Genomic DNA, 23,324 nt, shown 5'->3' with positions numbered 1-23,324 from the left:
CAATCTGAGGGAAACATATTCTTTACTGCATTGAGTATATAGTGAAGGACACAAACAGTATATTGCATTCTCCCTTACAGAAAGATAAGACACACTGTGTGCTGCATGATATGGTCTGAAGGACACATTCTTTATTGCACTCAGTACATTGTGAAGGACACATATTCTGTACCATATAGTCTGTGCATCCTTCAGTATGAATTGAATAAAGCGCTGCCGATATCTTGTTTGGTTGTGTAAAGGGGAATAGTTACAGTGATTCATTAGGATCATATCATATTTATCATGATGTTCTGACAGAACAGTTCCTCAGAGGGTTCAATTCTTCTGGTTTTGGAATACTTATAGTCAGCAGGATGTATTCAGATGAAGAAAAGCCCATTTGACTTCATCCCAGGGACAGCACCACCCGACTAGTACTCAATCTAGCTGCTTCTTAAATTAATTCAGTGCCTAGACGTCAATTGTCCAACCTGATAATCTAGCAATCACATTCTAGTGTACAAAGGTCTCACACACCTTGGTACAGCATGTCCCTGCCCTGACATAGCTCAGTGGTAGCAAGTTCAAATGAACACAGCACATCTGAATGAAGTACAGAATCCTTTACAGATGGAATCCTGTCACGGGTACCATCTTTCAGATGGGCCATTCTAATCAGACCTCTTCATCTCTCTTCAAGAAGAGCAGGGTCCCTCTCCTTGGATTTTCCCATTAAATTTTCCTATTTCCTTTTATAAGGTCCTGCCTCCATCTACACAATTTACTTTGCCTCCTAACTTAAGAGATATTTGCAAACCCAACACATTTAACTTTACTCTATAATCAAGGTTACTGAGAGCGGAGGGTGAGAAGCTGAGTTTCCAGAACAGACTCCCAGAGGTACATTTGACTTATCACATGATGCCGATTTCAGAATAACCTTTTGTCCTTACTTTGCTTGCTATCTCTGAACCAATACTGACTCATGTTGCTAACTATCGCTGAACCAATACTGACTCATGTTACAAGATTCTTCCATGTCTTTCTCTTTGTTCCTTAATTAACTGTCTCACCGCCCTGAATGACAGCAGTATGCTTTATAGACACATCATCAGTGAGATGGAGTCATCACTGATAAGTGATGCCTAGCAGGCTCATTGGTGTATCACTACACTGCCAACTTCATTAAAGCTCCCCAGAGCTACTCCGACTGCAGTCTCAAGGTTCCAACGCATTCATTTCATGGCAGACGTGCAAAATTGCAGGAGCTGCAAATGTAATATATCTTGCAAACCTCTGCTAGTAACAAGACCCCAGGCAAACATGGATGGTAATGGTTTAAACTGACAGCACTCTCATTACAGTTGCATTGTACAAAGCTGGTAGTAAGCAAATTGTAGTTGAAGAGTGTGGTGCTGGAACAACACAGCTGATCAGGCAGTATCCGAGGAGCAGGGAAGTCGATGTTTTGGGCAAAGTCCTTCATCAGGAATTAGGCTTATTCCTGGTGAAGGGTTTATGCCTGAAACATCGACTCCCCTGCTCCTCGGATGCTGCCTGACCGGCTATGCTTTTCCAGCACCACACTCTTCGACGCTGATCTCCAGCATCTGTCTCACTTTCTCCTAGTAAGTAAATTGCAGGCAATGGAGTCACTTTCATGTTGGACATGGTTTATTTCTTTTACAGTTAAAATAAAAGAATCTATGAGGCTGTGGTGAAATTTGTGTTAGGTTAAGTCTGGCTTCACCAGACTCTGTGTCGGAGGAACCTGCCCCCCTTTTATACTTCTGACGAGTGATGAAGTGAGTTTGTCATTAGGCAGGGGAAGGTTGTCAGTTATGGGGGGTATTGTAGTTTGTTAAATGCCTCATTAACACCTCACATACCACATTAATGTTCAGCCTCCTATCTTAGCAAACTCGCCTAACAAGCTAGATATCGAGTATTCGTGACATGGAAGCCAGAATGGGTACACAACAATTTCATTTGCTTCGGGTTTTGGACACCGGGCATCAATGTTTCAGGGCTCGCTCCATAGGTACTAGCTATACACCCGCCCCAAGTTCATGGACATTGGCATCTGCCATGTGCCAGCCTTTGAGAACCCTCATCTCTGATCACTTGAGAAGAGCTTCTGCACTTTAATACGATTCTTGTTGTAATAGCTGCAGCAAGGACATTGTGTGTTCAGGGACCAGCCCCCAGCTCCTAGTTGGGCCAGGCTGCATCTCCAGCTGTCCATAATGCTCACTTGACTCTAAAACTGCCTGGATACTCACAGCAGCCCAAACTTTGCAACACCTTTATTGCGCTTAGAATCATAGAATCCCTACAGTGTGGGATCAAACCATTCGGCCCAAGTCCATACCGATCCTCCGAAGAGTAACCCACCCAGAGCCCTACCCTATTATCCTACATTTACCCCTAACTAATACACTAGACCCACACATCCCTGAACTCTATGGGCAATTTAGCGTGGCCAACACATTAATCTGCACATCTCTGGACTGTGTGAGAAACTGGCACACCCAGAGGAAATCCACACAGACAGTCATGCAAGGCTGGAATCGAACCTGGGCACCTGGCACTGTGAGACAGCAGTGCTTACCACTGAGCCAACTTTTTGTCCCACTTGGCCCCTCGGCCAGAGATATGTCCAAGGACAGCAGTATTGCCACATCATTAAGCATAGACACAAGATCTGTCATGGTTATCAGCACAGTCAAGCCAAGAGTCCCTACATAGTAAGTCATGGGCAGCCTCTGATCCCACTCCAGAGGCCTAGACACAGTCAGTCAGTCACCAGGATGGTCAGAGTCAGGACTGTCTGCACTTGGGGGATGAGGAGGCAAATGACAAGAAGCCCACCACCCACTCAGAGTCATTCTGCCCTTTTATGGGCTGTATTCCCTCTGGAATGAGAGTGAGGTGGGTGGATATTAACAGAGCTGAAAGTGGGTGGTTCAGCTGTTATTGCTGGTGCAAGTGGGGATGTGTCCCGAGTGAGAGACCTGGCAGCACAGAGGGTACGGAAGGTTAGTGAGTCAGGGGTTGGGGTGGGTGAGAGTGGGTGAGGGAAGATGTTGCATGCAATAGTGAGAGAGGTAGAGAATGAGCCTTGGTGTGAGGTCAGGAGAGCACAGGAGATTGAGTGAATGTGAGGTATTGAAGAGAAAATGCTGGACGTGATGATGGTGGAGTGGAGGAGGCCACTGACCTCTTCCTCCAGTGCTGGGCATTCGTCCAGATGAGTGAGACTGCACTGACCCGGTGGTAATCTTTCAGGTTGGCATGATTGAGTGTCATTGCTTCCCTGCTGGTCCTGGGGGAAAATGACATCCCACCAAATGGGGTGGCACGGTGACTCAGTGGTTAGCACTGCTGCCTCACAGTACTAGGGACCTGGGTTCGATTACTGCCTCGGGTGACTGTCTGTGTGGAATTTGCATGTTCTCCCCATATCTGAGTGGGTTTCCTTCAGGTACTCTGGTTTCCTCCAAAAATGTGCAGGTTAGGTGAATTGGCCATGCTAAATTACCCGCAGTGGTCAGGGATGTGTAGGTTAGGTGCATTAGTCAGGGGTAAATGTCGAGTAATAGGATAGGGGAATGGGTGAGCTACTCTTTGGAGGGTCGGTGTGGACTTGTTGGGCCTGATGACCTGGTTCCACACTGTAGGGATTCTATGATTCACCTGTGTACCATCCTCACCAGCAAGAGCTCCAGATCCATGCCCACAATGTTGGGCACCAATTTTTCCTTGTATATCATGACTGGAACAAATGTTAGGAACAGTGCAGGAAAGTTCCAGACTGACAGTGCTTGCTTGGGTGCACAATCGCCATTTAAAATTGGTGAGGTCAGTAAATTCTGGGATATCCTGGCAGTGGACATGTTGTTCCAGGAATGGTGCACGGTAGGATGGGGCTAGAATCAAACAGGAGAGATGCCAGAGGGATAGAGTAAGCAATTAATGAGGTCTACGTGGTAAAACTCAGTGAGGAAACTAGTTCAGCCTCACGGTGAGAGACCCTCCAAAAACTTTGATACACCTGGCATTTCGCAGCCTAATGTGTGTATTCAAGCACTTTAGAAAGACAACAAGGACTCCTCATCACCCACTGTATCCCCAAATCAATTCAGCCTCAAGTTCCAAATCCCCCTTAACCTCAGTAAAGAAGAATGGTCAACACCTCTCTAATGCTTCTAATAATGACTTTAAATCTATGGCTGGACCACAGCCAGTGTAAGTCAGCTTCTATCTAATCAATCTAGGCCCTTCATAATTTTATACTATTCCATCATATTAGTAAATCTCCACTCAGCTTATTCTGTTCCAAAAAAAATACAACTCCAGGCTATGACACCATTCCCTATCTTCCTAAAATTCTCCAGACCAGGCAACATCTTCATAAATCGATGTTGGCTCATTAGTGTGATCACATCCTTTCTGCAACAATTTGACCTGTCCTGTAGCTGTGATCCAACAAAGGTATTATGCATTTCTATAATAAGTTCCTTGCTCTAATCTTCAGTTAATGCAGGCAAGGATCACTGTAAAGCAATCAGATGAATCAGATATTAGCAACTGTCACATCTTTCCTCATAATGTCACACCAGCACTCTACTGGCACCCTTATTAAAACCAATGGATCGGATCAAAGCAATATAGTCCTGTCACACACAGTCACGAATGATCACAGACATTTCAATAACTAAAGTAAGCAGGCTTCATAAACACCTCAAAAGATGGAGGAGCTCAGGATGAGATCAAGACATTGAATGTTTTCAAGGAAAACTTCAATAGAAACTTGTTAATGAGTTTGTATGCTTATGGAAACACAGTAGGGAATAGGAACGATTGGATAGCTATTTCAAACAGTTGGTACATAAACTTGGATTGAATAGCATTTTTCTGCATCGTCCTATGCTAGCTGGGGACACTGAAAAGCACAGTTGCTAGATCCAGTCCAATGTAGAGCTCAGTGCTATTGCGTGAATTGTCTCACAATACCATTGGAGCTTCAGTTTACCAGGAGGTTGCCTGGTATGGAGGATATTAGCTATGAAGAAAGGTCAGATAGACTGAGTTTGCTTTCACTGGAATGTAGGAGGTTGAGGGGCTATCTGATAGAAGTTTATAAGATTGTGAATAGAGTAGACGTGGATAGAGTAGAAAGTATGAGCCCTTTTCTCAGGGTGGAGGAGTCAATTACAAGTTCATGGTGCAGGGGAAACATTTGAAAAAAATTTGTGAGGCAAGTTTTTCCACACAAAGAGTGGTGAGTGCCTGGAACACATTGCACATAACAGCATTCAAGAGGCACTTGGATGAATCCATGTAAAGGATGGGAATAGAGGGATAAGGATTCTGTAAGTGAAGGCAGTTTTGGAACGGAAGGGCAAAATGTGTTGGTGCAGGCTTGGAGGGGCCGAAGGGCCTGTTCCTGTGCTGTATTGCTCTTCGTTTTAAACACCGCACTCAAGCTTTGGACAAGCAAATGGCTGGTTACTAATGAATGTGTTTACTTAACTAGCAGCATATTGGACTTCTGCTCCAATTTCACACCATTAATAATCTCTTTAATTTTCAAATGCAATACTGATGATCTGTGAACGCTGACACAAGTGTGCAGGGTTGACTGAAAATGATCAAACAGCCTATTTCTGGGAATTCGAGTGTATAAATCTGACGGTATCAGTCCAGTCTCCAGACCTTAAAATCTCTCATTGTCTACTTAATTCTGCTAATCTATTTCTGGCTAAAGAATCTGCAGTAGCCAAATGTATATTTGCTTTTTAGAGACAGAGACATTGAAGAAGATTGCTCTTACAGTCTTTCACAAGTTCAAAACACATTTTCATTTAAGCTGACACACATCCTCTGGAAAACGGTGAAATTCGATTTGGGCTGAAGTAAGTCTGTATTCCAATGAAACAATCATCTGACAATTGCATAGATTCAAAGCAATCAGGATAATTCAAACCGCACACCAAGTAATCAGTATTTCTTTGATACAGTTTTCACATTTCTACTGAAGACCTGGAAATTGCTAGTCCTTGTCTGCTACAGACTGCAGTTTAACTCAGCTGGCATTTCATCGTTGGTTTTGCTTATTCCCTATCATGATTTTTTTCATCTTTTCATGGTCTTCAGTGTAACTTTTACATGTTTTTGGTGGTAATAGCAACAGGAGTAAGCTATTCAGCCCCTTGAACCTGCACCACCATTCCAAAGTAGTGGGGCAGTGGCATAATGATATTATTGCTGGACTATTAATCCAGGTAATGTTTGGGGTATGCAGGTTCAAATCGCATCAAGATAGATAGTGGAATTTGAATTCAGTTTAAAAAAACTTGGAACTTGAATGATGACTCCATTGTTGATTGTCAGGAAAAATTCATCTGGTTCATTAATGCCCTTTAGGTAAGGAAACTGCCATCCTTACCTGGTCTGGATTACATGAGACTCCCATGTTGCCCATGGCAACATGTCTGACTCTTAATTGCTCTCTAGGATGGACAATAAATGCTGGACTTTTTAAAAAAGCAGATTTGTAAGCAGATACTCACCTTGGACCCGTAATACATCGATACCTAACAAAAATCTGTTAAACTTAGTTCAGGCATTTTCATTGAACCCCAGCCTTTTGTGGGAAAGATCCAACCTTACTCCTCACATGAAGAACTTTGACTTTTTTCATTTATTCACTTGTGGGACATGAGCATTATTGACCAGGCCAATGTTTTATTGCCTGTCTCTAGTTGCCCTTGAGAAGGTGGTGGTGAGCTGCCTTCTTGAACCGCTGCAGTCCATGTTGGTGAATGGATATTATCAGTAAATAACCTCACTCTCATTTCCAACCCCCCCCCCCATGTTTCCCACAAACCCGGACAAATTGCTTTTCTTCAGCTCCAGTAGATAAATCTGCTCTTCATCATCAAAGCCTCAATTAGATGAGTTGTTCATCCTCAATGTTAGCAAGTGACAAAATCAGAGTGTGTTCAAATCCCATAACAGTATGATAATTTGAATTCAGTTTATTTTTCAAAATCTGGGATTAAAAGCTGACGTCGATTTTAAAAATAAATCGTGAGACTGTTTTGGAATGCTGTGGAAATGGGGCTTGAGGTACTGGAATTAATGTATCGGGACAAAGTAGGGTCTGATGTATGTTCGAAAAATGTAAAAATAGACAGACCTTTTTTGCTGCAATCCGTGTAATGCATCTGTGCTATCAGGTTAAAAATGCAGCTGTTTCACACAGTTAAACAGTCTCAAGGTTGATGCTATTTAGGTCAGTTGTTACAAGGCTTTCCATAAGGAACCTCTATAACCTCCTGAATAAAGCTGATCATGCTCTTGTTTCGTTTGAGTGAGTTTGACATTAACCAGCCCCATAGGATTTCAAAAGGTTATCCCTTTGCTGATATTTTGGGATCTAGCACTGGGCATCTCAGGATTTGTCTACATTTTGAAATCTATTTCCTACTTCCATACTGTAGGGATTCTGTGAAATTTACTAAGATAGTTATTTCTGTTGCAAAGTACATTCACTCCTATTGTATAAAATCTTGCTGGATCAAACCCTCTCCCACGAGGAGAATTTTTCTTTTGAATAGATTAGATTAGATTCCCTACAGTGTGGAACCAGGCCCTTTGGCCCAACAAGTCCACACTGACCCTCCGAAGAGTAACCCACCCAGACCCATTTTCCTCTGACTAATGCATCTAACACTATGAGCAATTTAGCATGACCACTTATAGATCTTTATGCATAGAATGCATGTATCACTGGCTCAGCCAACATAACTGCCCAACTCTAGCTGTCTTGGAGAAGGCAGCAATTAGCTGCCTCATGAACCACTGCAACCCATATGGTATTGCTCTACCTGCAGCGATGTTCAGGAGAGAGGTCCCAGATTGTACCTCAGTGAGAATGAAGGGGCAGCAAAACAGATCCAAATCAGAATGCTGTGTGGCTTGCAGAAGAACTTGTGGTCTTCCCTTGCTTCTGCTGTCTTCTAGATGACAGAGACAAGAAAACTGCAGATGCTGGGACCTGAAATGTCAATTTCTCCACCTCCTGATGCTGCTTGGCTTGCTGTGTTCTCCCTCCTGCCTGTCCATTCTTGTTGGTAGAAGCTACTGCTTTTAGAAAAGCTGTTGACAAACAAGAGTCTTTGCTGCAGTACATCCTTGAGGTGGTATGTATTCCAGCCACAGTGGGATGGTGATGGAGAGAGAGACATGGAGTGCTTTATCCAGCATGGTGCTGAGCTGCTTGAGTTTTGTCTTGGAGCTTTATTCATCCAGAGACATAGATTGTGATCCATGAATCATGCATTTGAACATACGTCATTTCCAGCAATACAAATGAAACACATTACAAACTCAACTAAATTAGTTATTGGTATAGCTACTGGCATATTCAGAATTGTTCAGCAAGTGATGCCCAATCACAGAATCGCATCTAACAACAGACAGTTTGGTTTGGGTGTGTAAGCACAAACTGAGCACACTGTTTAACATGAACAACAGAAGAGATGTACTGAGTTGATTAACCAGCCATCTGGACACAGCTTATACGCAGTTGCCTGAAGTTATAGATATTCACTTGCGTGGGCCTGTTCTCTGCAAAGAAGAGGCATATGCTAAACTTTGAGGTGCCTGATACTCATTTTCAGAAGTGGGCCCAATGTCCCATTTATTGAGGTGGCCTTGGTACCTGGCCACCTCCACCTTCACATTGAGTGTGTTGCTGAGGACCTACAGACACAAAGAGCTTCTGCAGTAGGGACACAGAGATGACAGAGCTAGAAGCTCTTGCACCATGTAAAAGGCATAGGCAGGCCAAGCCAGGCAGGACGGGGAACTGGAGCATCACGAAATGATCCAAATTGTGATTCCGAGATTAAAATCTGGATTGTGTACCAGCCTTATTTGGTAGAAGGCACTCCCAGTGCTGGTAAATCCAGGTCAAGGCTTCTTTCTCTTGAACAGAATTTCATTCTAGATTCCTACAATGGGAAACAAATAGGAAATGTCTACAATTGTGCTCTGTTTCATTGGGAGACCAAGAGTACCCAAGAAGTAGAGATTGCTGGGAAACTGTACAAATAAAACTAATTGAAATATGCCTCATTTTAGATCCTAAATGAGCCAATTATATATGCAAACCGGCTAGATAGCCATTGACAAACCCAGCATTGTTGTTGAACAGCACAGAGCACATTATAACCACTTGAATTAAGCTATTAACTTGATATCCACTGGTGTTGCCGTCTATTACAGTTCAGACATGATAAATATGCCTTCCCCCAGGTAAATATTGGATAACAGTGAAGTCTTGGACTGGAGAGCCACACAGTGGATCCAATGGAAGAGTAATGTTCTTCCAAGCACAAGACCCAGTTCCACCATCAATCTTTGAACACCAGTCTCCTCATTCAGTAACTTGTGGCAAAATCAGAGGAGAAAGCCTGACGGGACACAACACCACACTGGAGTTAGAGCTATCTCTCAGTCTAACAGGAACAAGAATCAGCCATTCAGCTTCTCAAGTCTATTCTGCCATTTAATTAAAATCTGGTCGATCTGTACCTCAATTACTTTTAACTGCCCTGGATCCATATCCTTTGATACCTTTACCTAACAAAAATCTTTGAAACTCACTTTTGCGAATTTCTATTCATCGAGTTTTTTTTTGGAAGGGGCAGGGTGTTGGAATAAGTGCCAGATTTGTACTTTTTTAAAATTGGTTAAACTGGTAGCCTCTTTGCTGTAGATGATCTGAGGATCGAAAAGGTTTTACCTCCTCCTGCTGTATGGGGCAGCGCAAGCAAGAGCTTGTTAAATGTCTCCTGGTTATAACTGCAAAGGATAAAAGAGAGAAGCTTTCCCCCTCTGTCTATTATTCTAACACTCAGCAAGAGACCAACAAAATGGCTGTTGATAAACTCTCAATGATCAGCAACTGCACTTGAGATGAAATTTAATATTCTTAAAAGGCAATGAAGCCTTCATGGTATAGTACCTTTCATACCCAAAGGTTATCCCAAAGCACTTTGCAGCCAAATAAGCATTTTTGAAATGCTATAGTTGTTGTAATGTAGGAAATACAGCAGCCAAATTGGACACAGCAAGCTCCCACAAAGCACTTATCCCCCTCCAATGGTCCCCAACATCACTGGTATCAGTCTTCAGCCAATTCATTTCACTTCCCATGATGGCAAGAAATGGTCGGAGGCATTGAAAACTGCCACGTGCCCTGATAACATTCCAGTAATAGGACGGAAGACTTGTGCTCCAGAACTTGTCACTCCCCTAGCCAAGCTCTTCCAGTACAGTCACAACACTGGCACCTATCTGACAATGTGGAAATTTGCCCAGCTACGTCCTGTACAAAAAAAGCAGGACAAATCCAATCCAGCCAATTATTGTCCCATCAGCCTCCTCTTGATCATCAGTAAGGTGATGGAAGGTGTCATTAACAGTGCTATCAAGCAGCACCTTCTCAGCAATAACCTACCCATTGACGCCCAGTTTGGGTTCCATCAGGGCCACTCTGCTCATGACTTTGTTACAGCCTTGGCTCGAACTTGGACAAAAGAGTTGAATTCCAGAGGGGAGGCGAGAGTGACAGCCCTTGACATCGAGGCTGCATTTGACTAAGTGTGGCATCAAGGAGCTTGAGCAAAACTGGAATCAATGGGAATCAGGGGGGCAAACTCTCCGCTGGTTAGAGTCATACCTGGAACACAGGAAGATAGTTGTGCTTGTTGGAGTTAGCCAGCCCAGTTCCAGGACATTTCTGCAGAAATTTCTCAGGGTGGTATCCTTGGCTCAACTATCTTCAGCCGATTCATCAATGACCTTCCCTCCATCTTCAGGTCAGAAGTGGAGTAGTTTACTGATGACTGCACAATTTCCAGCTCTATTCATGATTCCTTAGATACTGAAGCAGTCCATGCCCAAATGTAGTAAGACACGGACTATTTCCAGGTTTGAAGTGACAAGTTATGTTTGTGTCAGGTAGGGCAAGGAAATGACCAACTCTAACAAGAGGCAATGTAACTATTCACCCTTGATGTTCTATGGCATTACCATCACTGAATCCACCCACTATCAACATTCTGGGCGGGATGGGGTGGTGGGGTGTTTGATGGTGTGGTGTTACCATTGACCAGCATCTGAAATGGACCAGTCATATAAATATAGTGGCTACAAGACCAGGTCAGAGGCTAAGAATACTGCAGCGAATATCTAACCTCTTGTCTTCCCAAAGCTTGTCCAACATCTACAAGGCACAAGGGAATGTGATGAACTTGCCGGGATGAGTGCAGCTTCAACAACACTCAAGAAGTTCAACGCTATCCATGGCAAAGCAATCCATTTGATTGGCACCACATCCATGAACATCTGTCCCCTCCATTTCTGATGTTCCGGAGTAACAGTGGGTACCATCCACAGTATACACTGGAGAGATTCACCAACGCTCTTCCAACATCACTTTTCAAACCCAGAATCACTTCCATTTGGAAGGACAAGGGCAGCAGATATATGGGAACACCACCCCATCAAGGTCCCCTCCAAGCCACTCATCTTCCTGATAAAGAAATACATCACTGTTCCTTCACTGTTACTCCCTAACAGCATTGTGGGTCAACCCACAGCAGGTGGATTGCAGTGGTTCAACAAGACAGGTCACCACCACCTTATCAAGGGTAACTAGGGATGGGCCATAAATGCTGGCCAGCCATTGATACTCAGTTCCCGTGAATGAAGTAAAAGGTTTTGGAGAAGATTGGGAAAGATCACAGAAGCGCTTCACAGGAGGCTCCCAAGCACTGAGGATGTCACCTAGACAGGGGATGAAACGTCTGCAACACAAATTCCCAGCTCGGCGAACAGAACCACAACAATGAAGTAAAAATGCAGCAAATAATAACTAAATAACATTTTTTCGTGTGTGGAGCGTTGATTGAGGAATAAATGAATGGCCAGTACGCCAAGTGATAAACCTCATCCATATTTAGTGCCTTTTATACGCTAAGAGGAAAGACAGGGCCTCTGTTTAAATCTTTCATGTGAAAGATAGAAGGAATGCCCAATAATATGGCACTCCCTCATTGTGCAGGATTATGCTGCTCGGATTATGGAATGGGACTTGGACCAAGACAGCCATCTGAGACAGGGATTGCTATTCACTATGAGTGGTCAGTCATTGACACATAGCAATCAGAGATTTCAGATACTGAAAGAATCACGGAATAATGCAAGGAAGTGCAGTTGAGCTGAGGATGTTTACATATTGAATGGTGCAGTTGGTTGAGCAGTCCATGCATGGCCTGCTCGTTTATCTCGTAGTGTGGAAGCAGGCCATTTGGCTCATCATGTCCACTCTGACCGTCTGAAGAGCGTCCCACCCCGAGCCACACCCTTACCCTGTGATCCTGCATTTCCCATGGCCAATCCACCTAACCTGCACATCCCTGGACTGTGGAAGGGAACCCACACAAAAAAAAAGTCACCCGAGACTAGAATCGAATCCGATTCGCCGGTGCTGCAAGGCAGCAACACTAACCACTGAGCCACCGCACCATTCTTGTGAAAGAGGGGTAGGACAGCTTTAAGTTAGGTATACTACAAAAATTGTGGCCCAGCAGCCTTTCAGAGAATTAACATCAAACGATTTTCATTGCAGTGTCCCTGCTCTCCAACCCCCAACTCCCTTCCTGGGGTTGAGAGTACTGATGTCACCATCCCTTCCTATTTACAGGCCAAGTCCCATCTTGGAAGCGTTAGCGTGGATGCACTTATCCCAACGCTTGCTGTGTTTATCCAGCCACGGAGTGGAGCCCCTGCCTCACCCAGACTCTTGCTCTTACCTCTTGCGGCAGCTCCAACTTGGACCGGTCATTGGGCTCCTTGGACTGCAAGCCCATCAGGTATGGAACAGGAGCGTCGAGGAAGTGCAGCAGGGAAGCCGGGAGAATGGGAACGTAGACATGCTGCCACTGGAAGGGGAAGAGGAGCGTCGTGATTCCCTCAGCTACCGTCATCAGCCGCTGGTAATCTGAAAGCGGACAGTTATTGGTGTTTATTTCTTGGTGGGAAGCACAGGAGAGGAAGGTTTCAAAACTTTAAAAAAAAGAGTTAACAAAAACCATCATCCCACCAAATGTTCAGTTTTTTTCAACAGTCTGTTGTCAAAGTCTCTACGCTGAGCTACTTCACAGAACAGCCGTTTGCAAAATAGTTACCTTTAAACAATCTATTTGGCGATGTTTAACAGACCCATATCGATATGGCAGCAAAAGACTTTCAGAGATCTTGGAGGGTTGTAGAATTAGAGGGCGATCCCACAACCACAGGGCTAGGCCCAGGTGGGAAGTGGGGTGAGCGTGCTGGGTGCTCAGAATACAAGGATGAGAATTTTAAAACTGAGGCAGTACCAGGAAAGAGCCAGCAGTGGTCAGCAGGAGGATAGGTGGATGGGATTCCATCAAAATTAAAATAGGAGTAGGAGAGACTTGGATGAGTTCAGACTTGCACAGGGTGTAAGATGAGAGGGGCCAGGAGTACATTGGAATTGGCAAGCCCACAGATAAACAAAGGCATTAAGCTACCAAAACTGGGGGCATATATGTAAGGTAAGAGGGGAAAGGTTTAAAAGAGACCTGAGAGGCTACTTTTCCACACAGTGTGTGGATTGCATACGGAATGAATGGCCAGAGGGAGTGATAGATGGGGGTAAAGTTATAACATTTAAAAGACACTTAGACAGGTACATGGATAGGAAAGGTTTAGGGGGATATGGGCCAAATGCAGGCAAATGGAAAACTTGGTCAGCATGGATTAGTTGGAGCGAAAGGTCCTTTTCCATGCTGTATGGCCCTATGACTGCGACTCGATGGATGAAACACAGAACTGTGGATGCTGCAAATCTGAAACAAAAACAGAAAATTACTGGAGAAACTCAGCAGGTCTGGCAGCATCAATGGAGGGAAAGCACAGTCAACATTTCGATTCCAGTTCTGAAGAAAGGTCACTTATAATTGGTCAACAATTCATTTACGCATATTTGCCTGAACACCTATATTTTTGCCGAAATATAACGTGGCAATTTTAGTGGAATATCTAATTGACGTGCTTCATTCCCCTCATCCCACTGTTTTCAACTCCTCTGGCACCCTTTCCTCCACTGAGAAAGAGCCACATGGGTTTCATATTTCCCCGAGGTTACCTGCTCTAGCTTGGCTGTTTGGTGTGTGCAGTCATGGTGGGCAGTGAATTTCAGAATTTAGACAAGTACATTTGGGTAGATTTGAGAGATCACAACAAAGTTCAAAAGGGTAAAAGTTGAAAAGTGCGACGCTGGAAAAACGCCACGGGTCAGGCAGCATCCAAACAGCAGTAGAGTCAACGTTTCAGGCATGATTCCTCCCGTGCTTTTCGAGCGCCACACTTTTCGACTCTAACTCTCCAGCATCTGCAGTCCTCAGTTTCTCCTAGTTGTTCAAAAGGGTAAAGGTAGTGGTAGATACCTTGTTAATTGAGTGCTTCCAAACTGCAAATGATGTTGTCATCCTCTGTGTGTCCTCTCAGGGACTGAAGAATTTGTTTGAGATTTTATTCCGAAGTTAGAGGAGTACAGCTCATTCTGCTGTAACGCATGTTTTGTAAGACAATTGGACACACTGTTTCTAAAGTGCAAACTTTTAAAACACGTGGTGACTGTAACACGATTACATCGCTAACACTTTAAGCAGTGTTTCTAAACTGCAATTTTTCTATAATACACAAGGGTGCGACCTTCACATTATAGAAGAACTACCTGTAGGCCATTCAGCCTCTGGAGCCTGTTCCACCACTCAATGAGATCTTGGCTGAGCTGTGGCCTAACTCCACATACTTGCCTTTAGCCCATATCCTTTACATAACCAAACTTTAGCCAACTCAGATATAAAATTAACAAATGACCGAGTATCTACTGCCACTTGTGGAAGAGAGTTCCAAACATCTACCATGCTTTGTGTGTAGAAGTGTTTCCTTGGGGGTGGCACACTGGCACAGTGGTTAGCATTGCTACCTCATAGTAACAGGGTCCCAGGTTCAATTCCAGCCTCGGGCAACTGTCTGTGTGGAGTTTGCACATTCTCCCAGTGTCTGTGTGGGTTTGCTCCGGTTTCCTCCCGCAGTCCAAAGATGTGCAGGCCAGGTGAATTGGCCATTCTAAATTGCCCATGGTGTATGGTGCATTAGTCCAAGGGAAATGGGTCTGGGTGGGTTAATCTTCGGAGGGTTCGGTGTGGACTGGTTGGGCCGAAGGGCCGGTTTCCACACTGTAGGGAATTTAATCTTAATATCACCTCTGAACGGGCTGGCCCTATTTCTCAGATTTTGTCCCCCTCATTCTAGAATCCCCAACCAGTGGAAATAGTTTGTCTTTTCCTGTTATTATCTTGATGTTTCACTTTGGTGGAAGAGTTCTGATCGGAGACCGATAACATACATGCAGTCATTGTCAAGGAAATGTTTGCACATGTGGGCAAGATCAGGAAATAGATTAATCTAAGGTTGTCAACTCATCAATTTAGGAAGATCTTCATCACCCAAAGAGCATTCAGAATGTGGATCTGAAAGTGTCATACAGGTTTACAGCATGGAAACAAGTCCTTCGGCCCAACATGTCCATGCCGGCCAGTTTTCATAATTAAATTAGTCCTGTATGGCAAAGAAAGAAACAGAAAATGATGCTGATGGATTGAAGGAGACTGTGAGGTGGCCTGTTCCTGGCTTGAAAATTCGACGTAATTGAACTGCAACCTGAATTACACAGAATCTTCAGGGAGTGAGGCCATTACGTTCAGATGAATCTCTTCATTTCAAGAACAGATGGGGAAGGTGACACCTAAAACAATGGGATTGGCCAATCCCTGGAACAGAAATGATCAGGGATCCGCTGCTGATTTCCATTCCAGGGCAGGGGAAAGGAGGTGAATCAGAAAACTGGGGAACCAGTCAATCAGTCAGTCGGAAATATCCACTGAAAGAAAGAACCAGAGAATTGATTGTGGTGAGCAACCCCACTGAAAACAGCACCATTGCCAGGGCAATTTGCATTTACGTACTACCTCTTAAAAATGGAGGCCATGCTAACCGAAAGAGATATCAGGAGGAGTAAACAATAGTTTTGCCAAAGTGGTTTTAAAAGAAAATTGAAAAAGATTTGATCTGCTTTCTATAATCTTACACAACCACAGAATATTCTAAATTTCTTCACAAATCGATTAACCAAAGTCATTATAATACAGGATATGTGACGGCATTTGCTAGCATGTGACAGCAAACTTTTAGAATGTGATAAATAAATAGGTAATCTCCTGCAGTGATACGGGTTCATGGATAAATGTTGGGCCAGCACCAGTATGCCCCTGTTCTTTATCGAAATAATGCCAGAGGGGTCATTTTAGGGTCAGCGACAGAAAATACCTCAGGACGTTCCTGGTCCAGACCCCTAGGCCCCCCTCCCAGTTCCTGGTTCCTACCATGTTCCACCCCATCACCACCAAGTTGAGCACAGATGCCTCTGACAGCTCCGGGACAACAATAGGCCGAAATGTACCCTTGTTTCAAGTTCCCGGGTCTTTCAAATCAAGCTACAGAGAAGTTTATTTTAATGCCTCATGTGAAAGATGCCCTTCCAACAGTGCAGCACCCCCTCAGCCTGGCACAGGGGTTTCAAACTGGACTATGTGCTCAAGTCCTTGGTTCAAACAATTTCAGGCAGCATATAACCAGAGCTGTGTAATTAATTTCAGGGCTAATGTTCGTTTCGATCCAGCAACCCTGATCAGTCCTTTAAGTGGTCTGACATGACATGCAGTCAGGAGTGTATCTGAACTGTTTGGTCAAATTCCAATGAACCTCAAGACCTTAAACTGACAAGCTTCTGACTCAAAAGTAGATGAATCAAAACTGAATCAAGCGATTACCATTCTCTGAATAAAGCTCAGAAAGGCTGCAGGTTTAGAGAGGGCACGGTAGGATGAAAGGATAACACTGATAATAGCAATACAAATATTTGCTTTTTGTCTGCACAAAGTACATAAAAGGGGCCTTAGCGTTAAGAGATGTGGGTGAATTTTGAACATAACCAGCATTCCATCTCTAAAATAGATCAGACTGATGCCTTGTCTCATCTGTGTAACCACTGTGCAATTGCAGACAATTATTTTTGGGGTATACATGAAAATACCATTCCCAATTCAGATCGGAAGGAATTTTTCTTATTGCCTGGGCGAGGCAGGACCATATCATTGGAATTTGACCAAACAGTTTGGATACACTCCTGACTGCATGTCATGTCAGACCACTTAAAGGACTGACCAGGGTTGCTGGATCTAAACGAACATTAGCCCTGAAATTAATTACACAGCTCGGGTTATATTTTTAATTCGCTGCTTGAAATCGCTTGAGCCAAGTGTCGGATGGTTAATTTTACAATTACCTCACAGACATCCATAGAATCCCTGCAGTGCAGAAAGAGGCCATTCAGTCCATCAAGTTTGCACCGACCCTCTGAACAGCATCCCACCTCGACCTAGCCCACCATCCTCACAACTCTGCATTTCCCATGGCTAACCCACATGTCCTTGAACACTATGGGGCAATTTAGCATGGCCAATCCACCTAGCCCGCACAGCTTTGGACTGTGGGAGGAAACCGGAGCACCCGGAGGAAACCCACGCAGACATGGGGAGAATGTGCAAGCTCCTCACAGGCAGTCAGTCACCCGAGGGTGGAATCGAACCTGGGTCCCTGGTACTGTGAGGCAGCAGTGCTAACCACTGAGTCACCCTGCTCGTTTTAATCCATTCTAAACAGCCTGATATGTAACTTGTCAAAAGTGCTGACTATCATGAGGAATAAAGGCAAGAGCGAGAGGGGCAGTAAATCCAGGCTTCAGCAGTAGAGGTCAGCAGTCCCACTCAGACCAACCCCCTTTCAATTCCTGTAGGCATCACTAATCAAAGCGGGTTATTATTATGTTGGATTGCTTGAACAACGGGGCTAATCACAGTGTCGTGAATTATTTCACAATCCCCTCGACGCCCCTTCAAGACGGGATGCAACATTGACTGCAAGCTGCACGTACGTCCATCACCTGAGAGCATGCTCAGTTACTAAGGAGATAGCCCCAGCATGCTCTAGACTCCCTGTTGCCAAGGTGACTAGATCAGCAGGTTGCTTTGTTCTGTGCCTCTAACATTATGAAGCAGCCGTGAGCCACTTTCACTCGTGGCTAACACTTGATCCAAATCGTCTTAGGCTTCTCATTTCAAATTGTTCATCAAACATTCAAAACGTTTTCAGTTTAAATTCAGATTAGAGATGACAGGGTTTGTGTATGGAATCTTCTCTTTTCCTCTCCACCTTCCAAAATCCATTCTCTCTGCAGACTCTTTCTGGAGTGTGTTTTCACATATACATTCCCACCAACATCAAGCCCGCTTCCCATAAGATTCTGCCTGACCTTTGTGTCTTAGCTCAGATCGCAGGACCTGCCATTCATAGAGGCTGACACAGCTTAATACTTCAGTTGCTCAACGTCCAGACATAAGCTTATAACCTGTGTTCATGTGCTGTTTTGTGTCTCATTTTCTTACCCCATGAGTGCAGACAGCAGTGGTTGCAATTCCTGCTTGTTAAACCTGGCTGACAGTAATTGACTGCTATTGAGGCCACCTTCCCTGAAATGGGACAATGGCCGTATCCATGTCATTTGTGCTGCATTACCCAACTCAAATTTCCCTAAAGCAACGAGGCAGATTAAATAACCTGGTACACTTTCGGCTGTTCGGTGATGACATGCTCAGCAATCATTGTGCAAAGGCCCCGCAAATAGCGATGAGATGAATGAGCACTTCATTTGCTTTTCTGAACGTTAATTGAGAGGGGAATGTTGGTCAGGACACCAGAGAATGTGCTCGAGGTGGGTGATGTGCTGACAGCCTTGCCCCACTTCCCTAGAATGATCCAATATGATTGCGCATTAGGAGTGTAACATTATCTGTTGGGTCAATATTAATGGAATCACAACAGATGTCCGTCTTTAGAAAAGCTTTCATCAATCCTTACAAACAATGTGTCGATTGTACACGTCAGCGTAAGGAATCAGGTGTCCTTGGAAAACATTGCAGTTTGATTTCTCCAGTTCAAGGCATTTATACACAAAAGATTGCTGAGCAATTCAGAAAACATTCATCATTTTGTACTGGCCAACGTAATGACTTCAGAACCGTTTCATCATTACACTTCTCCTGTCATGCATTCTTCAATCCATTTATCACTGTCCTCTATGTCCTCTCTCAAAGTTAGAACTTGGTACCTTGTTCTTCCTTGAGGATGAGTTGACCAATATATGCTCGGGCTAATTGGGTCACTTGTTCACACAGCCTGTACGGATTCAATGGGCTGAATGGCCACCTGAGCTGTACAGTTTGACAATGAAGACATGACTTTGCTTAAACAGCACCTTCCACAACCCAAAGCCTTTTAATAACCAACGAACTACTTTGCAGTCACAATAGTAAAGAAGTAAATGCTACAGCCAATTTTCACATAGAAAGATCCCATAAACAAGCTATTTAACTCATGATATTGCTTGAGACACAAGTCAACCAGGACCCCAGATGGTCTGCTTTTCTTCGAAATGGTGCCAGGGGATTTTTTTATATCCACCCAATAGATTGGAGGGGCATAGGCTGTGCCAATACAGCACAATAACAGGTCCTTTGGCCCTCCAAGCCTGCGGCAATACTTGAATCAGTTGCATCTCAACTGAGAGACGAGAGTGCTCCCATGACTGACAGTCGAATACATGCTTTTCCCACAATCAAGAAACTGAATTAAGAAAATATTGCTGGCAGTACTGACACTGTAGAGCCAGCATGATTGCACCTATAGGTCCAATCCAAAATTAGAAACTAGATTCCAGACTGGTAAGTACATCACCAGAGGTGCCTTGCATTACAGCTGAGTTTAAGACCTATCTGCCTCTTACAGCAGTTCCAAGTAAATTTACAAACAAACATAGAAAATAAGCAGAGACGATGGCTATTCAGCCCTTCAAGCCTGCACCGCCATTCAATATGATCATGGCTGATCATGCAATCTCAGTATTCCACTCCCACATTCTCCCCATACCCCTTAATCACTTTAGCCACAAGTGCCATGTCAAGCTCCCTCTTGAATGAATCTAACGAACTGGCCCCAACAGCTTTATTTGGGAGAGAATTCCACAGGCTCACAACTCTGAGTTCTTGCTCATCTCTGTCCTGAAAGGCTTACCCCTTATTCTTGGACTGTGACTTCCCAACATCGGGAACGTTCTTCTCACACTGAGCCTGTCCAGTCCCATCATGATTTTAAATGTTTCTATGAGATATCCCCCCCCCCCCATTCTTAAAAATTCTGGCAAGTATAAGCCCTGTCGATCCGACCTTTCTTCAAAATCACAGGATGTTCTCCCTGTTCTCAGCCAATATTGCTTGAACAATGGCTAATCCCAGTGTCTCCCAACCAATGCCACCACTAGCTGGTTACTCACAACAACTTGCATTGACATAGCACCGTTGACACTGCAAAACATTTCACTGAGCTAAACGGGAATGCGATCAGACACAACCGATGCATAGTCCTGGAAGGAGATGTTAGGCCGAGTGACTAAAAATGGTAAGGCAAAATACTTCACATGCTGAAAGTCTGTAACAAGTACAGAGAGTGCTGAAGAGAGAGAAACAGAGTTGTCAATCAGAACTGAAAGATTCTTCTGTGGAAGAGTCACACCAAGGAGAAAGAGAGGACTGCAGATGCTGGAGATCAGAGTCGAGAGTGTGGTGCTGGAAAAGCACAGCAGGTCAGGCAGCATCCGAGGAGCAGGAGACTCATACCAGACTTGAAACGTTAAACACGGTTTCTCTTTCCACAGACAATGCCAGGCCTGCTGTGTGTCTGCGTGTTTGCTTGATTAAAAAGGTTGGTTTTAACTTGATTTCTTGTTTGTGGATTTTTACTGTGGAACCATTAGTTGACATGGGGGTTTGATTGAAACTCAATAGCAATGGTAATTTATTGGACTTGAAATTTCTCCTTGGATAGGAGGTGTTTCACTGTTATTTGAGCTCAAGGTTCTTATTAACTAACATTATACACTGAAATCTGCTGAATTGAGCCATTTGGCTCAAAGTCCCAAAATATATCTGAATGGCACCATTTCGGCAAATTTCACATTCAATAGTGTCAGTGTTCGGGAGTTGAATACACATTTGCGATCTTAGGAATGGTCTCAACAAATTCCTGCACTCTCAACCCCAGAAATATCATCCTTTCCACACTACTCACAACTTCTCCATTTCCTGTTTTAACCCAGAGGGTCTGATAGACTGAAATGGAAAGTTTTTGTTCAGTCATTCATGAGATCGTTGGCTAAGGTTGATCATCCTTCATGGGGCAAGTGGTGGTCAGCTGCCTTCTTGAACATCTGCCACTCTTGGGGTATAGCACAATGGTGCTATGAAGAGACTCCACGACTTGAGCATTAACAGTGACGGGAAGAGGACATTGTTTCAAGATGGGTATGATTTGGAGGGGGACTTTTAGGTGCTGTTGTTTCAATGCATCTGCTGCCCTTGTCCTGCTAGGTAGACGTTATGGGTTCAGAAGAAGCTGTTGAATGATCCTTGGTGAGTTACTGCAGCATGTTTTGAGATGATCCACACTGTTGCCAGTGTGCAATGGTGGCGGTTCAGTTGGGTGTCAATAAGGAGGGCTGCTTTGCTTTGGATGTCATAGAGTCATAGAGATGTACAGCACAGAAACAAATGCTTTGGCCTTACTCGCCCATATCGACCAGATACTCTAAACTAATCTAATCCCATTTGCCAGCATTTGGCCCATATTCCTCTAAATGCTTCCTATTCATGTTCCCATCCAGATGCCTTGTACATGTTGTAATTGTACCCACCTCCACCACTTCCTCTGGCAGCTCATTCCATACACTCACCACCCTCTGCATGAAAAAGTTGCGCCTTAGGACCCTTTTAAATCTTTCGCCTCTCACCTTAGCCTATGCCCTCTAGCTTTGGACTGCCCTACCCTGGGGACACGACCTTGACTATTCATCCTATCCATGCCCCTCATGATTTTATACACGTCTTTAAGGGCACCCCTCAGCCTCCGATGCTCCAAGGAAAATAGCCTCTCAGTCTATTCAGCCTCTCCTCATAACTCAAAATCTCCAACTTTGGCAACATCCTTGTTAATCTTTTCTGGGCCCTTTCAAGTTTAACAATATTCTTCCTATAGCAGGGAGACCAGAACAGAATGCAGTGTTCCAAAAGTTGCCTAACCAATGTCCTGTACAGCCTCCCAACTCTTATACTCAATGCACTGACCAGTAAAGGCAAGTGTACCAAACGCCTTCTTCACTCAGCTGTGTATCTGCGAGTCCACTTTCAAAGAACTGCTTGTCAAGCTTCTTGAACGTTGTTAGAGCTGCACTCATCAAGGCAATTAAAGAGTCTTCCATCACACGCCTGGCATGTGCCTTGTAAATGGTGGATGAGCTTTGTTCATTACAGGCTCACCCATACTTAGAATTGATCAGGCCCTGCCTGAACCACCAGCAGTGGTTCTGTCAGTGACACACTGAGCCTCTGAGCCACAAGGTTGTGTGGGCAAACTCCACACCAGAGATTGAGAACAGAAACCAAGACACTCCAGTGCAATACTGATGGACCGCTGCAATGTTGGAAGTGTGCCCATCAGACTAGACGTTAAACAGAAACACCGCACACCCTCTCAGATGAGGATCCCATGTCATTATTTGAAAGAAGAATCGGGGAAGTTACCTCTGATGTCTCAAATTATCTGGTCATTATTATGTTGCTATATCTGGGAGCTTGATACTAGCTGCAGCTAAGGTAAGACAGTTTGTTTTAAAATTACTTACCGGTAGATCTGGGAGCTGATACTAGCTGCAGCTAAGGTAAGACAGTTTGTTTTAAAATTACTTACCGGTAGCGGGCAGCGGTGTTTTTTTCTCTCTTTACAGAAAGAGCGGGAGCAGCAGGGGGAAGTGACGAAGACCGGAGGGGCAGCCGGGTAGGTTTTTTTTCCCTTTAAAAGCGCACAGGAGAAGAACCCGAGGCACTACAGAGGTAGTGCCTCCCACCCGCCCTCCTCCTCTAACCTAAATAATAAGACCCGTTGTGGTAAGGAGGTAAGTGCTGCATTTTGCTTGTTGTATCCTTTAGACCCAGTTTTTTTTT

General features: G+C 44.2%; 1 protein-coding gene across 4 annotated transcripts in view; it reads right to left on the bottom strand.

The window, feature by feature from the left end:
- The window catches only part of LOC122559492 (DENN domain-containing protein 5B-like), a 292,527-nt gene that overhangs the window by 85,848 nt on the left and 183,355 nt on the right, over positions 1 to 23,324 (bottom strand). For all 4 annotated transcript variants that reach the window (XM_043708993.1, XM_043708994.1, XM_043708995.1 and 1 more), the window contains one exon: positions 12,876 to 13,063. In XM_043708993.1, the coding sequence (XP_043564928.1) occupies positions 12,876 to 13,063 (188 nt within the window). The remainder of the gene's footprint in view (positions 1 to 12,875; positions 13,064 to 23,324) is intronic.

The sequence above is a fragment of the Chiloscyllium plagiosum genome, chromosome 19, assembly GCF_004010195.1.
Source record: "Chiloscyllium plagiosum isolate BGI_BamShark_2017 chromosome 19, ASM401019v2, whole genome shotgun sequence".
Classification (NCBI taxonomy): domain Eukaryota; kingdom Metazoa; phylum Chordata; class Chondrichthyes; order Orectolobiformes; family Hemiscylliidae; genus Chiloscyllium; species Chiloscyllium plagiosum.
Note: the sequence above shows the minus strand (reverse complement) of the source record. Positions and strands in the feature narration are given on the sequence as shown.